This window comes from Seriola lalandi, unplaced genomic scaffold, assembly GCF_002814215.2.
Source record: "Seriola lalandi dorsalis isolate HSWRI2012SDOR001 ecotype SW California unplaced genomic scaffold, Sedor1 jcf7180002054544, whole genome shotgun sequence".
Lineage (NCBI taxonomy): Eukaryota > Metazoa > Chordata > Actinopteri > Carangiformes > Carangidae > Seriola > Seriola lalandi.
Window position 1 is genome coordinate 5775126 of NW_019525097.1, and position 15654 is coordinate 5790779.

Below are 15654 nucleotides of genomic sequence, written 5' to 3' on the forward strand. Positions count from 1 at the left end.
GACAGCAGTTTTCGACTCATATTCCTGCACAGCAAAAATGAACTCAACTTGTCATGTTCCAGATTTGAACTGATTTTAAACTAGTTTTTATTTTACACTATCAATTATATAAAAGTGAATATTGTTACAGCGTTTTTTTTTTGGTTTTTTTTTATCGAGCAGACAATCAGTGTTGAAGTTGGTTTTTGTAGCCTAATACCAGAAGCTGGACATCTCAACCAGGGAATTCATTACTCAGCAAATTTCCACTGCTATCCATTAGCAGCTGACCATCTACATTTAGCTAACTGTTTGTCAATTACTTTTAGCAAACTATTTTATCTATTTATATTATTTTCAAACACTTTAAACAGTTTATCTATTAGCTTTAACCAACAATGTAATCTGTTTACGGATTAATAGTTGAATAGTTAATCTCTGAAGCAGTTGGCTAGACATTTGCCAAAAGCAACAATCAATAAATGACTGAAATAGTAAAGTAACATGTTAAGCTGTATGAGTATTAATGGATAAATGGCTGGAATATTCAAAAGTAATACTTCGAGCAAGAAATCTTAGCCTTGTTTTCATGCACTCTCACTTGCAACAGGTCTAAATCAAATTGTAATTTTTACATTTTTTTTTCAAATTAGTTTAGCAACTCCACAATCTTTTCATACCCCCTAGCAAACTGCTACATAGCCGCTGAGGTACAAGTTTGCCTAGTTGGGTATGGTGTACAGTAAAAGCTGCCTAAACTTCACTGTTACCTTCACTTCAACCTATGAAAAATAAGTTTTCAGTTACTGAAGAGGTTGAAATGGTATGTTTTGTCAAAATACAATTACAACAAAGGAATGTCATCTTCACATTTAATTGTTTTATACTGAATTTGAAAACACAGATGTTTTGTTGGTTATGGGATAGCAAAAATGTGTTTGGCCTGATGAGGGAGCTAAAAGTTAAAGTCAAAAATGTAAAATTTGAACTATTGTAGTTACTATATCATCTGTCACCTTTAGATGGAATGAAGAGGGGTGATACATCTTACTGCCGAGTATCTGCATCAATCACTGCGACAAGATGTCAGTTTGTTTTGAGCAAGAGGGCACTGAATCAGTATTAGCTATACCTCCTCAGAAATGTTTTCCTCTGAGCTCCGGTGGAAGTTATGCTGCCTGAAAGAAAGATCATGAAGGAGGTCAGGCAGGACTCTGCAGGCTGTCCACCCACACACGTCCTATACAGGACTCTGCTATCTCTCCTGGCCAGCAGCAGATTCAAACATGTCAAAGCCTGGGAGAAAGGCCTTTGTACACACTGACAGGTGGAGCTGGAATGTCAAAGGCATGCATTGTGTAACAGAACAATGTTCCTCCAGCAGACGCACATGCAAATACACATTCATGTTCAAATTTAGATTTACAAGCATACACACACATTGGCATATACAAACACCCCCCCCCCTCCGCCAACGCCTACCTAGAAGTGCACACAAATAATTGCACGCACGCACGCACACACACACACATGCAGTGACCCGCTGTGATCTGCTGGCTAATCACCAATTTTTTCACCCACATGTTGGTCATCTGTGGCATTCAGTGGGTGTTCAAGATAAGAGGTATTCCTGAGCATTTACACAATATTGTGCTCGTCATTATCCCTCCACCAAAACGGTCACAATTATTGTGAGAATTTCCAACTAGCTAATGGTTGTTGCTACTCACTCAATACATAGGTGGGCAAGCCTGCTTTACTTGACTCACACAGTAACGACTTTGGATAAAAAGTCGTCTGATGCTCGTGCATGTGGCAAATTGATTCTTTTGTTCCTCTAAATCCTCTAAACAGACTATAAGGATTACAAATGTTGTAGCTGTATGCTCATGGGAAGTTCTTTAAAACGCACAGCTGACCATTAAATTACTTTTATGTTTTACTCTCACTGGTGTTTACATTGTTTCACTGACATTTCATTCCACAGTTAAGGCGCAGCGAGGGTGGAGAAGAATAATAAACCATAAAAAGTCTGCAGCACGCCATGTTTGTTTCAGTATCATACTGCTGTGTGACCACTTCAATATTTAATTAAATCTGGTGTTGAATCGAGAATCATGCTAGAGATATAGATATATAGATATATAGCTAGATACTTAGAGAGATGAGTGTCGCAAGTAGAGTTTGCGTGTGTTTCAAATAATCAAAGCAATTCCTGAAACTCATGTATCCCATCCAGCTGACTCTCAGCTATGATTTTTTTCTGGTGACGTACTGGCACATTGGTATTGAGTTACATCCAACCATTTCGTGGACAGCACGGACACACAGAGACTCGCTTCTCCCATTTCCTGGCTCCCTCGACCTTTAGGACAGGGATCTTCTTTTACTCACGTCTCCTGTCTAAAAATAGGGGAATCCCTGTGGGTATCCTGTATACAAATGACAGAGACAAATAAGAAGTTCAAGACAAACAAAAGCTTATTTTGAAGTACATGTATTTTGTATGCACAGCTGTTAACAAAAATTAAAAAATAAAAATAAAAAAAAGTTGTCCACTTAACTTTCTACTGTTTCAGAATTTGGTATTACTAGTTGGCAAACAAGTTGTAGACTGGCATATCAGATATGGTGGAAAGTCCAAAGGCTCAAACATTAAGTTACAGATAAGAGAAAAGAAAGAGAGAGAGAGAGAGAGAGAGAGAGAGAGAGAGAGAGAGAAGAAATCCTAATGAAGGAACAAAACAAAAAAAACATGAGCCATTCAAAATACATAATGGATAAATATTGCTCTCAAGACCACAGTAAAAGCAGATCTACCCTCAAAGGGTACAAATGGGATATTTTAATGGATTCATATCCTGGAGAAAATGGTCAAACACATTCATTTGAATACGAATGTGTATGCATATGGCAGCCCACCCCTTGGAGCACTATCTCTGTTTGAGAGATATTTTCAGCTGCAGGGGAGGGAAAAGGTAATCTCCCTCATGTCAGATTCAGAAGAAGAAGAAAAACATGTTGCAGGAGCTTTTTTTGTGCAGAATGAGTTTTATTTTTTTTCAGCAAAAATGTTTAAAACACTGCGTAGGTGCACCCTGGAGCACTTTGATTCAGGCGGAGAGCTGCATAAAACTGCATGACAATAATTACATAGATTAAATATGACCTTCTACAAAATAACAGAATAGTACGATGCACTGGGCCCACTCAACCCGGATACAGGTATATATCTTTCTTTTTCCCTTAACCTTATCACTTCATCCACATCTTTTATCTTGCAAAATGTTCTCCTGCAAAATCATCACGTCTGCCTTTGTGGGTCTTTAACAATGCGGACCAGACGTAGATGGGAGAATTTATAGAACCTGCACAATATAATACACTTGCATTTGGATAATCAGATAACCTGTGTCCAAGTCAATGTATTGTTTTCAATGCATTACCAAATGGCCCTGCAGCTGACTATGCCAGAGCCTTTTACAATGAGAATGTAAAGTGTTAAACAATAAAATCAATATGCGCCTCTGCAAACTAAACACAGACCAATGAAGATGAAGTGCAGCTTTCTGCAGTTTACCGGCACATTACCCCTGGAATCATAAAAAAGGAAGGGGAAATATAAATGCCAGGGCAATATGAGAAAAGTGTTTTGCCTTTAAAAGAGTTCTCACTGGTGAGACAGTTCCTTTTTCATCTGAGGGACTAATAGAGAAATGTGTTCGGATGCAAAGATATTTTAGAGCTTGAAGAGAGATACAAGAGAATACTCAATGATGGTAATTGGTGCAGTGATACTGAGGTGTGTGTGCACATAGTGAGCTCACCATTTAACATAAATCAGTTATGAGTATCTTAATGGACTACTGCAGCAGTTTATTACCGTTTATTTTTTCTTTTAATGAAAATAAGGATTAATGTTCAGAGAATCCCAAGTGAAAAATTAAACTGTGATAGATTTTCTCCAAAATATGGCCTCCATGGACGTAATAAACCTGTGAGTCTTTCTCTTTCCAAAACCCATTTAGCTGAAAAGAAATAGAAAAGAGGAAAATAGAAAGTGTGTGTTCTGGAGTTCAGCGCTGCCTTTAGTCCCAGTGTAAGATCTGTGTCTTTGGCAGAGAAGTTATGGCCTCATTCTTTTTCTTAGGTTCTTAGCTGAGAGGATGTTACAGTGCCTTTTATGTGAAAGAAGAGACCCGGTGGTTCTGGGCCACCGCAGTTTAATGCTGAGCCTCAAGGAGGTGATGTGGCCTCAACTCAGTGAAAACATCTGCGGAGGCTCCTACTCAATACGTTTAGTGACATACCTGCCCTCCACCGGTCCTCCGCTGCTCTAAGAACAAGCCAAGTATCTGTGAATAAAGGCTCATGGGAGAGCGTTACATCAGACCTCTTCTAGAAAATACCTGTCTGATCAGATTCATCTGTGATACTGTATATGTTAAACCAAGGGGAGTGACAAACTATGAACCCATTATATTCATTTAATCTATTATAGACTCTCATTATACTAGATTGAATTTGATAATTATTGTTTTTCAGGCGCCTGATATCGATGCATCTGTTATTGATTGGCCCCCGACATTATCATGTTTTATTGTCTCATTGAATCATGGGGGATTTGATGACTTTTTCTTTTTACACTGATCACAGAAAAAGACCCTTTAATATCAAAGTGTCTGTAAGTCTTCCTTTGTAGTAAAGCCATAATGCTGACCAAAAGGTCCACATACACTAGAACATAATAAAAATAATGTCTGCAACAGTAATGATTTAGGTGACTTATTAAATGAGGCGAATACTGTGGAGATCAGTTAAAATGGTCTTTTTCTGTTGACAAGTGTTAAAAAAGAAAAAGAAATGAAAGCCACATTAAGTTAAAGCGAAATTCTAAAATCTGAATAAGAAAAACCTACAGACTCAGCTTGTGGTGAAGGTCACAAGTGTGAGGCGGCGTGATTTCCCTCAGGCTTCGGTTGAACCGAATTCACTGAGGGCAGGAAAATAATGTGGAGTCCCTTCTGTACATCGCACTGTTAGTCTTTCAGGCTGAATCTGGTGAGTGTAAAGTTAACACTCATTCAACATATATACGAATATGCAAATTAAAAGTCAGAATCCTATTTGTGTTGTTACCCATTAGTGAAGGTCTATTGTATTGTGTTGTTTGAATTGTCATTTAGTGTTGGCGGACTGTGTTTTGTGTTAGTACTTTACACATTACTGTTGTGCTGACTGCTTTGATCAGGCCTCAGCAGTCTGAAATAACAATGCTTCACATTTCTACCAAGCACATTCTCACAGATGAACTTGGGCACTGAAAGCTTAGTCCACTGATGGCTTCAAATAACTTGTTCAAAGCAAAAGCTCATTGAAGCAGCTTCAGTATATTTAAAAATCAATCCATCCGTTACGTGGGGGTTTTTCCGCAAAAGAATTTAATTAGAAGGTTATAAACAGCAACAAAAGAAAGAAACAGCTCTCCTGAGCACCACTGCCTGCATGATAAGGAGCTAGGACTGCCTCTGCTTGTGCTCTCTGGCACAAGTTGTTCTTTCTTTCCCCTCAGTCACTTAGTTCATGTCCTTCACTGACGGTGCCCACTGCAAAAGTGGCTTACAAATGGCGCATCACACTGCATCAGCCATGTTCTAGTTGGCCCTGTGTCACCTCTGCTGATAAATGTATGGGCATCTAATTAAGGAAATTGGCCTTGAGAGACCAAAGCCATGTCAATAGATCTGACCTGCTGGCTGATGCACTTGCCACTGCTGATTATCTCATCCAGAGACAATGATGTTTTATGGAGTGGAACATCCTTGTCCCGCTGTGGCTTGCTACAATGATAACAATTAATTCAGGATGGCAGGTCATAAAAACAATATTTAGTGAGGGTGTTATCAGACCTATAGCTCCTCTACGATGCAAGATTTATCTCTGTCACAGAATAACTCAAACATGCATTTTCCATATGTCAAAGTCTGACAGCTTTCCATTATAGTAATGTGCAGGCTTGTCCAATCCAAGTGAAGTTTCATTAATAAATGCGATATATATATGTCTTATGAAAAATGTAACAAGCACATCCAGAAAATTGACTTCTGCCATGAAAGTAAAACTCACTTTTGAGCCATGAGCTCTATATCGAGGGTTTCGCTCTCAAAACAGCAACATGTAAGAAGTGTAATGATGTGTGCTGGAAATAGCAGAAGCAAAAGTGATAAAAAAAAAAACCAACAACAAAAAAAACACATCACATAGCATCTTGAAATGAAGCTATAAATTTGGAAATGCTGCAGAAATACCAATTAAATACTGAAAATTATTATTTTCTGTATAATTATTTACTAAAACAGATATTTAGAGAAACTTTAAAGCAGCTAATTGTTGTTATGTACCTGAGTTTTTTTTTTATGGATTACATAAATGAGATATAACATGTTAACTTGTGATCTTACGAGGTGCTGGTATAGATTTTGCCACTGGGTCTGCTTCCAGTCGTTGTGCTAAGCCAAGATAAGCCAAATGGCTGCTGGCTGTAGCTTTGAATTTAATGGACACGCATGGGAGTAGTATCAATCTTCTCATCTAACTCTCTGCCAGAAATTTAATTTCCCAAAATGTCAAACTATTATTATAAGAATGAAGATAGAGCCAGGAGGCAGTCAGCTTTGCTCAGCTTACAGAGCTTGTCAGGAAATAGTTCTGACACCTTAAATCCACAAATTGTAATTTTTACATTTCTGTTTGTGCGCACATTAAACAAAATGAGATACAGCTTATGTTTATTCATGACCATTAGAGGTGCTGGTACTTTGGACAGGGTCAGGCTGGCAGCTGTTTCCTCCTGCTTCTTTACACAAAGCTAAGCCCATTGATTTGTGGATCCAACTACACACATTTCTAAAATAACTGGTTCCTAAAACAGCTCTTTGCAGCAGCTTGTCAGTAGGTTGTTAAATGAATGCCTCAGCCTGTAACTATTGTTTTTCTTAGCTACTTCATTTCAGCCCACCCATGGAAACAGTTGCCCTGATCCCCTCTCTTCACTCATCTGTGACACATGACCTTCATGAGTGGCCTCTGCCTTGTTTCTACATGCTGTGAACAAGTTTCGCTGGCTGCAAGGCACCTCTGCACGGCTCCACGCTGACCACCCCAACAACAGGTGAAAGGTCTGTTATAGGCACTGCATAAAGCCCCTCAGGACAGATGGAGCTAGATGATAATCCATATGCGCTCAGTGTGAAAGGATGTCAGTGAGCCGACATAAAAACTTATGGCAGTGGATGTGAGGAGTCACCGAGGAGATTTAGACGTCAAGCTGTGATGAAATGCCATGTCCTTGTCCTTTGTGCTTTTGTCCCCTGCGTGGGTCAATGTGGGCGAATACAGATGGATGGTAACGTGCAGATCAATCTGCCATCCGTGGAAAGAAAAATTACAGAGTAAGACAGAAAAGGAACAGTGGTACACGAGTATTTACAAGAAAGATTTTTCCTCTCACAGCGGCCTCAGATCAAAGCTGCGGGGATTGTGCGCAGTCTATCGCTGCAGTGGAATATTTACATAGTTATTACAGAGTGGATGTATAGTCTTGGGGGGGGGGTAGCAGAAGTTGGGGGGAGGAGCAGAAGATGTTTTTAAGAAGGCAATGTGCATGTCAATGGGAGATTAGGGCTGCTGTGTTTCCTGGGGGTGGGCTAATGAAGAAACACAGATGTGGATCCCGTATACGTGTGTGACTTTTGAAAGACGAAATAAAAGTCTTCCTCTTCAGTTCATAAGCAAGAAAATGCTATTCAGTCAATATATACTGATGCTACAGCTTTATTTGTCCTGTATGACCAATAGCTTAGTGTTACACTAAAATCCTTATTATCATAAACAGCCAGTTCATTCAAACTGCAAAAAAACAAACAAAAAAAAGTACAATGAAGATGAATAAAAATTGTTTTGTAATGCTCACAGCATTTAAAAATAATTACAGTAAAAAAAATGAACTGCCAAAAGCTTTCATCATCACAATTTCTGCAGAAAGTAGTTCCAATAAAAACTGACTAGAACTGGGTCTGTGGATTAGCTGGAGTAGAGTAACAACGACACTGATTACGGATTGAGATACTGATGAATTATTTGAATGTAATTTGTCAGTGCTGTGAGCACCGAAAAAGAAGGTCTATTCAGCTCCATTGTGTTGGTTTGTAGACAGATACTTCAGTGACTCATATTTCAAAACCTGGACAAAGAAATCCAAAAATATCTAACCATTTACGTCAATTATAGCCTGCCACTGGAGGTAAGAGAGAAAATGTCTTTATGTAATTTGGGTGAAACTTGAAACTTGTCTCTTTGCTGGTGCTTACATATGTTGAATGTCCAGTCTGTCTTATCAGGCTGCTGTCACTGCTGCTTTATGTCCTCCATTATTTTGTCACCATTAAGTTGTTGTCATCTTGATATGTTTCCATTTTTAATTTTTGCTTCTTCCAAAAGCGAAGAAACTTTTTTGTCTTGTTTTTCAATTGCACCTCTGTAATTACTTCTACTCCTGTCGGCATTTTCATCTGTGAACAAAGAGATTTTGATGGATAAATAGCTTTTATATTTCTTTGAAGGTTAATGTGTTTTACATGTGGTTCCTGCCTTTCTCTGTATGTCTTTGGATATGGAGGGAGCCTCCATCCAAACCCTTATTCCTGCAATAAAAAACAGCCTAGCTTTGTGGCAGTGTTAAACGCAGCGTCCATCTCGGAAGAGCCCCCTAATAGCCTATTTCCCTGGAGAGCACGGGAGGCCATTTACAACAACCAATCATACAGTAGGGAAGCAGCCTCACTCCTCTTTGCCAATAATGAGATAATGCACAAAGGCAACAGCACATTCCTTTCACCATGTTTATGTTGTCAAGTAGAGCGATGATTTATGAGCTGGAGAATGAGATGAATAAAACGCACAAAGGATTATGATAAATGAAGATGCAGGTTAATGCATGGGATCATGCTATTTTTCCACACTCACCACCTTCAGCTGCATATAGTAAAACTGATTAAACATGCTAGATGAGTGCTGTGAGCTGCAATGCATGCTGGTCCTGAACACGCACAGGTTTGAGGGCATAAACAAAATACTGTCAATTGCCAGTAAAAACGCGTGGGAAGGTTGACAAAGGGCTCAGTGGAAGTGTTTTACTGTTGTTAAGTGCTCGCATGGTAATGGCCTCAAGCTTGTGAATGCAGCCACAGTGTGACTCCTCTCACCCACCTTCGGGTAAGCTTTTAATGAGTCTAACAACCTCTTTTCTTATTTCTGCCTGAGCTCAAATGCACACATAATGGGAGAAGGTGAGTGTGACCTGTGAAATATCAAGGTTGAAGAACAAAGGTGCACCACTGCAGTGCAGATAAAGAACAGATGTGTCTATTGATGGATGTGTATTTTGTTTAGAGGGGAAACCTCGTCTTGGGATTTTCTTTTTTTTTTCTGATTAATTACACCTCAGTCCACAAGAGTGACACTTGGGGCAGTTTTAGAGGAATGGCTGATAAAGACACTATTGTGAAACATGACAAGACTGTTGAGTAAAACCTAATTTTCAGTGGTGGAAGAAGTATCCAGGTCTAAGACTGTTACAAAATAATAGCCGAGAACAAAGTACCTATTTTAACTCAAAGCATTTTTCTCTAAGTCTGTTTGTGCCTACACCAATAAATCCTCCATCCAAAACGACCATATATGTATTTTTGTCCCTACCTTTGGATACGACCCGTAGGAGCGTATACCTTCATCGTCATGGCAATAATCATAAAAATTGCTGTTAAGGTTGTGGAACGGTCATGGATAAAAGAAAGAAGACTGACTATTGGTTTCACATGGGAAATGATCAGCTGTCTCCTGTGTGAAAGCTGCGTCCCTCTAAACACTACATCACCTGACATCCTCCTCCTTTGCTCCCGTCATAATTTCTCTGGATGTTAGAGGTCGCTTAACAATAAAACATGACTGTGGGTCGTAATAACCTGCTTGCACGGACGATCTTTGGAGCCTCAAACCAGCCAAATCTTTAAGTTTTTTTTTCCACACAAAGCTTTTAAGTGACAGTACTTTAAAAGTACTCATTATGCAGAACGACTCCTTTCAGGTTCTTATTATGCATATATTATACTGAAGGATTCTCATCACTGATGCAAAACTTATTCTATAACAATGAATCATATTTTATATAGGCCTGTCTGATGTTTTATATGTGAAATCCTTGTCTAAAAAGTAACTAATGTTTCCAATAAATGTAGTGTATTAAAAAGTAAAATATTTCCCTTAAAAGTTTTGTGGCATAAAAGTATAAATACCTTAAAATAGAATATGTACTTTGTAGCTTTCCGCCAACTGCTCATTTTGGATTGAACTGTGAACTACAATCAAGCAGTTTCAAAGTTTATTGATGAGCTGAAAAGAAAATATTTTCAAAACTCTTATTGGTGCAGAGCTAAAGTTAGAAAGAAGCAAACACTGAATTGAGTTTATGAAAATATGAATTCGGAGGCATTCTATGTAAGTGGATTATGACAAAAATGTCAAATAATTACTCCGCAATTGCTGCTAATGAGCAGCTATCAAAGATGGCAATATCTCCATTATTACAACACCAAGTCAGAAAGGCCACATTAATTTTCAAGTGCGTGAAAACCTTGTCTGTGACCTTTTTAGATTTCAGTGTCAGTCAGCTATCATTAGCCGACACTATGGCGGCATGCCAGAGAGCAAGCCCCATTCCTCCATACTGATCAGGGGAGGTAGCTTCACCCTCATGTATTCAAGGAGCGGCGCACCCACTATCGCACAAACATCAGTGCTGGAGGGCGCAGGAGCAGATGGAGATTAAATGTCTCGGCCAAAGAGCAGCAATAGTAGTTAAGGTAGAGGAGAGTGGGCTTGTTCACTTCCCCCAAAACAGATGTTTCCATCCAGAGGGGATTCTTATAAGACGGAATAAGGATTCGGACCAGCAATCTGTTCACAATCCCTACCTCCTCGACCTTAAACCTCCAGGATACAATTCAAAGAGGTAGAATGAAAGACATACATCAAACCTCTGAGGTTTTCCTTCCACTCTTTGGGGAACATTTAGGAACAAGATTTAATTTTCATAAGTAACAGCCTCTAGAGGAGGCAATGTTTCATATTTTATAAGGGTAATAAATTACAGTCCCGTGCACGAACTGTGATCAAGGCTCGATGACAAGAGTGTGTGGGCCTATAGAAGATATATACACTAACTGTATGAGAGAGAGAGAAAGAGACACCTAAAGAAAGAGAGAGAGAGAAAGCGAGAGAGAGAGTGTTGTTTAAACACATTCAGAAGAGGTCAGCTGGAAGACTCTTGCATTGCACTGCCCCACACTCCCACATGCTCAACATCATTAAAAACAAAAGGGCATGACTGAAACAATGCTGCAGTCTGTGATGCAACAAACAACAAGTGAGGCAGATCTGTTGGAGTAAGGATTCACCGTAAGAATCTCAAAACACACCAAGAAAGGAGGGAAGAGTGCTTTCATTTCTTGCAGTTAATTGCAACCACCTTTTATTTTCATAGTCTAAAATGCTTGGATTATATTTCAAAGAGGATTCAAATCTAGTTTGTCAATACTTTGAATTCTATTCTTTTACCTTTCAGATCTATATAATCATAATACACCATTATTCACATTTGCTTTAACACATTTTGGCTGGGATTTGTTTGCGTTTTGAAAATCTATTGAGTATCTTACGCCACCCAGTGGGCTGGACAATATCCAAACAATGACAGATCAAGGAGAGATCATAAAGAAGTTTTATTTCAGGATATGATACAATGGTAACTTTATGAAATTTAAAATGATGAATGATATGGAACAAAATCCATTTTGTTTTTACTAATTTCTAATCTTGTCTGATTTTACAAGACCGAGCTCGCTGTCAGTTAAAGAGACCACTTGACGTTGTTTGAGAGCTTCAGGCCCTGCACAAGTCACTTCCTCCAGAAAGATGACATTTTCACGATGGACAGCGAGCCACTTCTTTAGAAACTCCATCCTCTCATCACACACCCAGGGGTTTCCTGTTAAGATCATCCGTAAAGAAGACTCCCTCTCCTCCAAAAAGCCTGAGGGGAGATACTGCAGCTGATTCTGATTCAGCAGCAGAAGTTCAAGGTGTTGGAGACCCTGGAGGAGGGTTGCTGGCAGGTCTCGGAGCTGATTCTCCTGTAGAAACAGCTGGGACAGTTTCAGGTTGTGGGTGAAAGTTGTAGGTTTCAGGGAGATTAATTTGTTCCCAGCGAGGTTCAGCGTCTCCAGGCGGTGCAGGGTCTCCAGGGCATCAGGTTGTAGCTCTTGCAGATTGTTATGACTCAAGTCTAGGTTCTCGAGATGGGGCAGCTTCTGAAGCAGAGCAGATGGGATGCCAGTTAAACGGTTCCCAGACAAGTCCAGCCAGGTCAGGCTGCTGTTGACAGAAAACCACTCAGCATCCACTTTTTCAATCCGATTTTTCTTCAGCACCAGACTATGGAGGGAGGCATGGCTGAAGACGTTGGGAGGCAGAAGAACAAGCTGATTGCCCGTGAGATCCAATATGTTTAAGTGAGGAACACCCTTCAGTAGATCTGAAGGTAGGCTTGTCAGGTTGTTGTGATACAGCTGGAGGCTGTTCAAAAGGGGCACAACGCTCAAATGACTGGCTGTAACATTGCTGAGACGGGTGGATTGGATGGAGAGTCGACTGGTATTGGGAGATAAACCATCTATGGGGAAATGTTTAAGGGAGCTTTGGCTGCACACCACCTCTGCACCCGAAAAGCAGGAGCACAGATCCGGGCAGGAGAGGGCACCTCTTTTTTGGTAACGGCATTCAGCCAGTGCAGTGAACGCCAGGAACAGCCACAAGTTCATCTTTAAACACTGCAGAGAGACAATATATACATACATATATAAGTACAAATGATCAAGTATTTACAGGTAAACCTATCGGATTTTGAAAGTCATGATCATAAATGCATAATCCTACCTGAAGGGCAAAGTAGAACTCCCTCTCTTTTGCTCCTGGACTTGGTTTTATGCAGCGTCAAGTAGATTTGTTCCCAGCAATGAGTCAGGACAAAATGTTGCAAGAGGTAAATAAAACCAAGCATACAAAGCAAATCATCAGCTGTTGAGTGTTGACTTTTATCCCCCTGTATCTAAAAGTAAAGATGTTACCACACATAAATCAATATTTTTTTTTTTTCATTCCCAAAAGAATATTCCACGCAACAGTTTTAAGTGCAATATGCAACTAATTAAATTAGTTCACTTTCATAATCACAGTCTTTTTTTTGGATTTCTTTTTTTTTTTTTTTAAGAGCACACAGTCTGTTCAACATCTCTCTCCAAAAATCCATGGATCAGCACTTCTAAAGCTCATGCTAACACGGTACATCTTATTTATTTTATTTGTATTAAAACTGAAAACTAAAAATGGAAAGTTGTACTTTAGAAGCTTGAGAGGGGCTGCTAGGTAGAACCAGGCTGACTGCTACCCCCTGCTTCCAGTCTTTATTCAATCTAAGATAAGCTAATTGTTTCCTCCTTCCTCGTCCTCCTGGCTTCACATTCAGTGCACAGAGTGGTGTCAATCTTCTCATCAACTCTTGGCAATAAAGTGACAAAGTATATTTCCCACATTGTCAAACTATTCCTTTCACAACACATTTTGTCTGCAATTAAAGTGCAAGGAAAGACAAACTCTTAAATGCTTAACTCACATCATATTTAATTATACACTCATGTTACACTAATAAAATATTTCATTGATTGAAATGTTAGAAAGCTGTGACAGGCTGAATTGGGTAAATTACCATATCAGATAATAACCAATGTGAAGATAAAAAATGTTAAGACTGAAGGTTTAGTTCACTGCCAGTCAGTGACATTACTGAGCGACTTGATAGAGACTCAGGACTCGCACATATGATGGTCTCTGGCAGGAAAATCTTCTTCTTGTTCTTCTGAATCCACCTCCAGAGGTACTCCACCTTCCCATCACACAGCCAGGGGTTGGCAGACAGGTCCAGACCCTCCTCGTCCAGGGAGCTCAGCTGGTCCAGCGAACCTGGAGGGATGTGGCTCAGCTGGTTGTCGTCCAGGCTCAGGATCCTGACCTGACTGAGCTCCTGGAACAGGTTTTGGGGGATTTTGCTGAGCTTGTTCCGAGATAAGAACAGATGGGTGAGATTGCGGGTGCTCTGAAGCATAGATGCATCCAGGCTGTCTAGCTTGTTGTCCTGCAGGTTTAGCCTCTCAAGCTTGGCCAGCGGTTGTAGAGAATTTGCAGATATCGTCTCCAGACGGTTGTTGGAGAGGTCAAGGTTCTCGAGGTGCGGCATCTTCTGGAGCAAAGCAGTTGGGAACTTTCTTAGATGATTTCCAGATAAGTCCAACCAGGTGAGGCTGCTGTTATCAAGAAGCCAATCTGCATCTGTTTTCTCAATCAGATTATTCTTCAGCACCAAGCTGCGGAGCAGGGCGTGGCTGAAGACATCTGCAGGCAGCTCAGTCAGTTTGTTTCCTGTGAGATCCAAAGTGTCGAGATGTTGAACGCCTCTGAGAAGATTGGAGGAAAGGTGCTGCAGGTGGTTGCTGTACAGGTGGAGCCCTTGTAGTAGGGGTGTGGCCTTCAGATGCTCCTCAGTGATGGAGGTGATGTTTGTGAACTGGATTGTCAGCATGGTGGTGTTCTTCGGGAGACCCTCGGAGGGGTACTCTGTCAGGGGAACCTCGTTACAGACCACCTCAGCTCTTCTGGAGTAGCATTTGCAAAGAGCCGGGCAAGACAGAGCACCATGGCAGAAAAAAGCCAACCAGAGGAAACCAAGGGCACACCAGGCATTCATTGCTAGGACACAAGAAAGTTAGGACACAGAGAATTAAGTATGAGGTGGATGAGACCTCAGAAAACTATATATCTCACAGAGGTATTGCGCCACTGCAACACATCTAACCACAAAAAAAACGAGTACAAGTGACATCATTTCCAGGTCATGCACATAGTGTTCAATAACATGAGTAACAAAACAGAACTTACTTTTTGTTCTCAGGTTGAATGAGTTTCAGCCAGATTGCTTCTTACATCAGGTTCAGTAGTGCTCACTTGCAAATTACTGAGTCATTTGGGGCGCCGAATCCCTCAATCTAATCATTACTTATTGAGTAAACAAGGACTGGTCACTATGCAGTCATTTGTCAAGGACAGGCAGTTGCAACAGACTGAGTGACTCTAACCTGCAGGGAAAGTACAAGACCTGGAAAAGTGCTTTTTTTGGTGCTTTGAATAAAATATCTAAACTTGAAAGCTTTGTTTTAATCTGAGCATATAAGAACAGTGGTCTGCTGGCTTGCCACTGAGATGTTATTGACATTATTTTGTACTTTGAATTTTCCTACTATATGAAAGGTGGGGTGAAAGCGAGGGAGAGAGCTTGTGAGAGCAGAAATGCATGATCATCAGTTTAAAATTAGGTGAATTTGATTTATTTTGCTGGAAATTAGATTCATCATCAGAAAAGCCAACTACTTTCAAGACACAAAATGTTTGCTCAGCAGAAAGAAATTATTCACTGTGCATGAGATGTACAGTAGAGTTGCATGGCTCAGT

The 15654-nt window shown here is 40.1% G+C and overlaps 2 protein-coding genes across 2 annotated transcripts; both read right to left on the reverse strand.

Annotated features, from left to right (window-relative positions):
* Positions 1 to 11797: 11797 nt before the first annotated feature.
* LOC111661390 (uncharacterized) lies at positions 11798 to 13600 on the reverse strand. The gene is made up of 2 exons (XM_023414938.2): positions 13030 to 13600; positions 11798 to 12923 (listed from the first exon to the last, which is right to left on the reverse strand). The coding sequence occupies exon 2, from the start codon at positions 12912 to 12914 to the stop codon at positions 11898 to 11900; it is 1017 nt and encodes a 338-aa protein (XP_023270706.1). The 5' UTR covers positions 12915 to 12923; positions 13030 to 13600; the 3' UTR covers positions 11798 to 11897.
* Positions 13601 to 13753: 153 nt separating this feature from the next.
* Positions 13754 to 15243, reverse strand: LOC111661391 (uncharacterized). The gene is made up of 2 exons (XM_023414939.2): positions 15085 to 15243; positions 13754 to 14895 (listed from the first exon to the last, which is right to left on the reverse strand). Exon 2 carries the CDS (start codon positions 14891 to 14893, stop codon positions 13895 to 13897), a length of 999 nt encoding a protein of 332 aa, XP_023270707.1. The 5' UTR covers positions 14894 to 14895; positions 15085 to 15243; the 3' UTR covers positions 13754 to 13894.
* Between the last annotated feature and the right edge of the window lie 411 nt (positions 15244 to 15654).

Excerpts from the sequence above, each read along its gene's own strand:
- LOC111661390 (XM_023414938.2), bottom strand. The coding sequence starts at position 12,914 with ATGAACTTGTGGCTGTTCCTGGCGTTCACTGCACTGGCTGAATGCCGT.
- LOC111661391 (XM_023414939.2), bottom strand. The coding sequence starts at position 14,893 with ATGAATGCCTGGTGTGCCCTTGGTTTCCTCTGGTTGGCTTTTTTCTGC.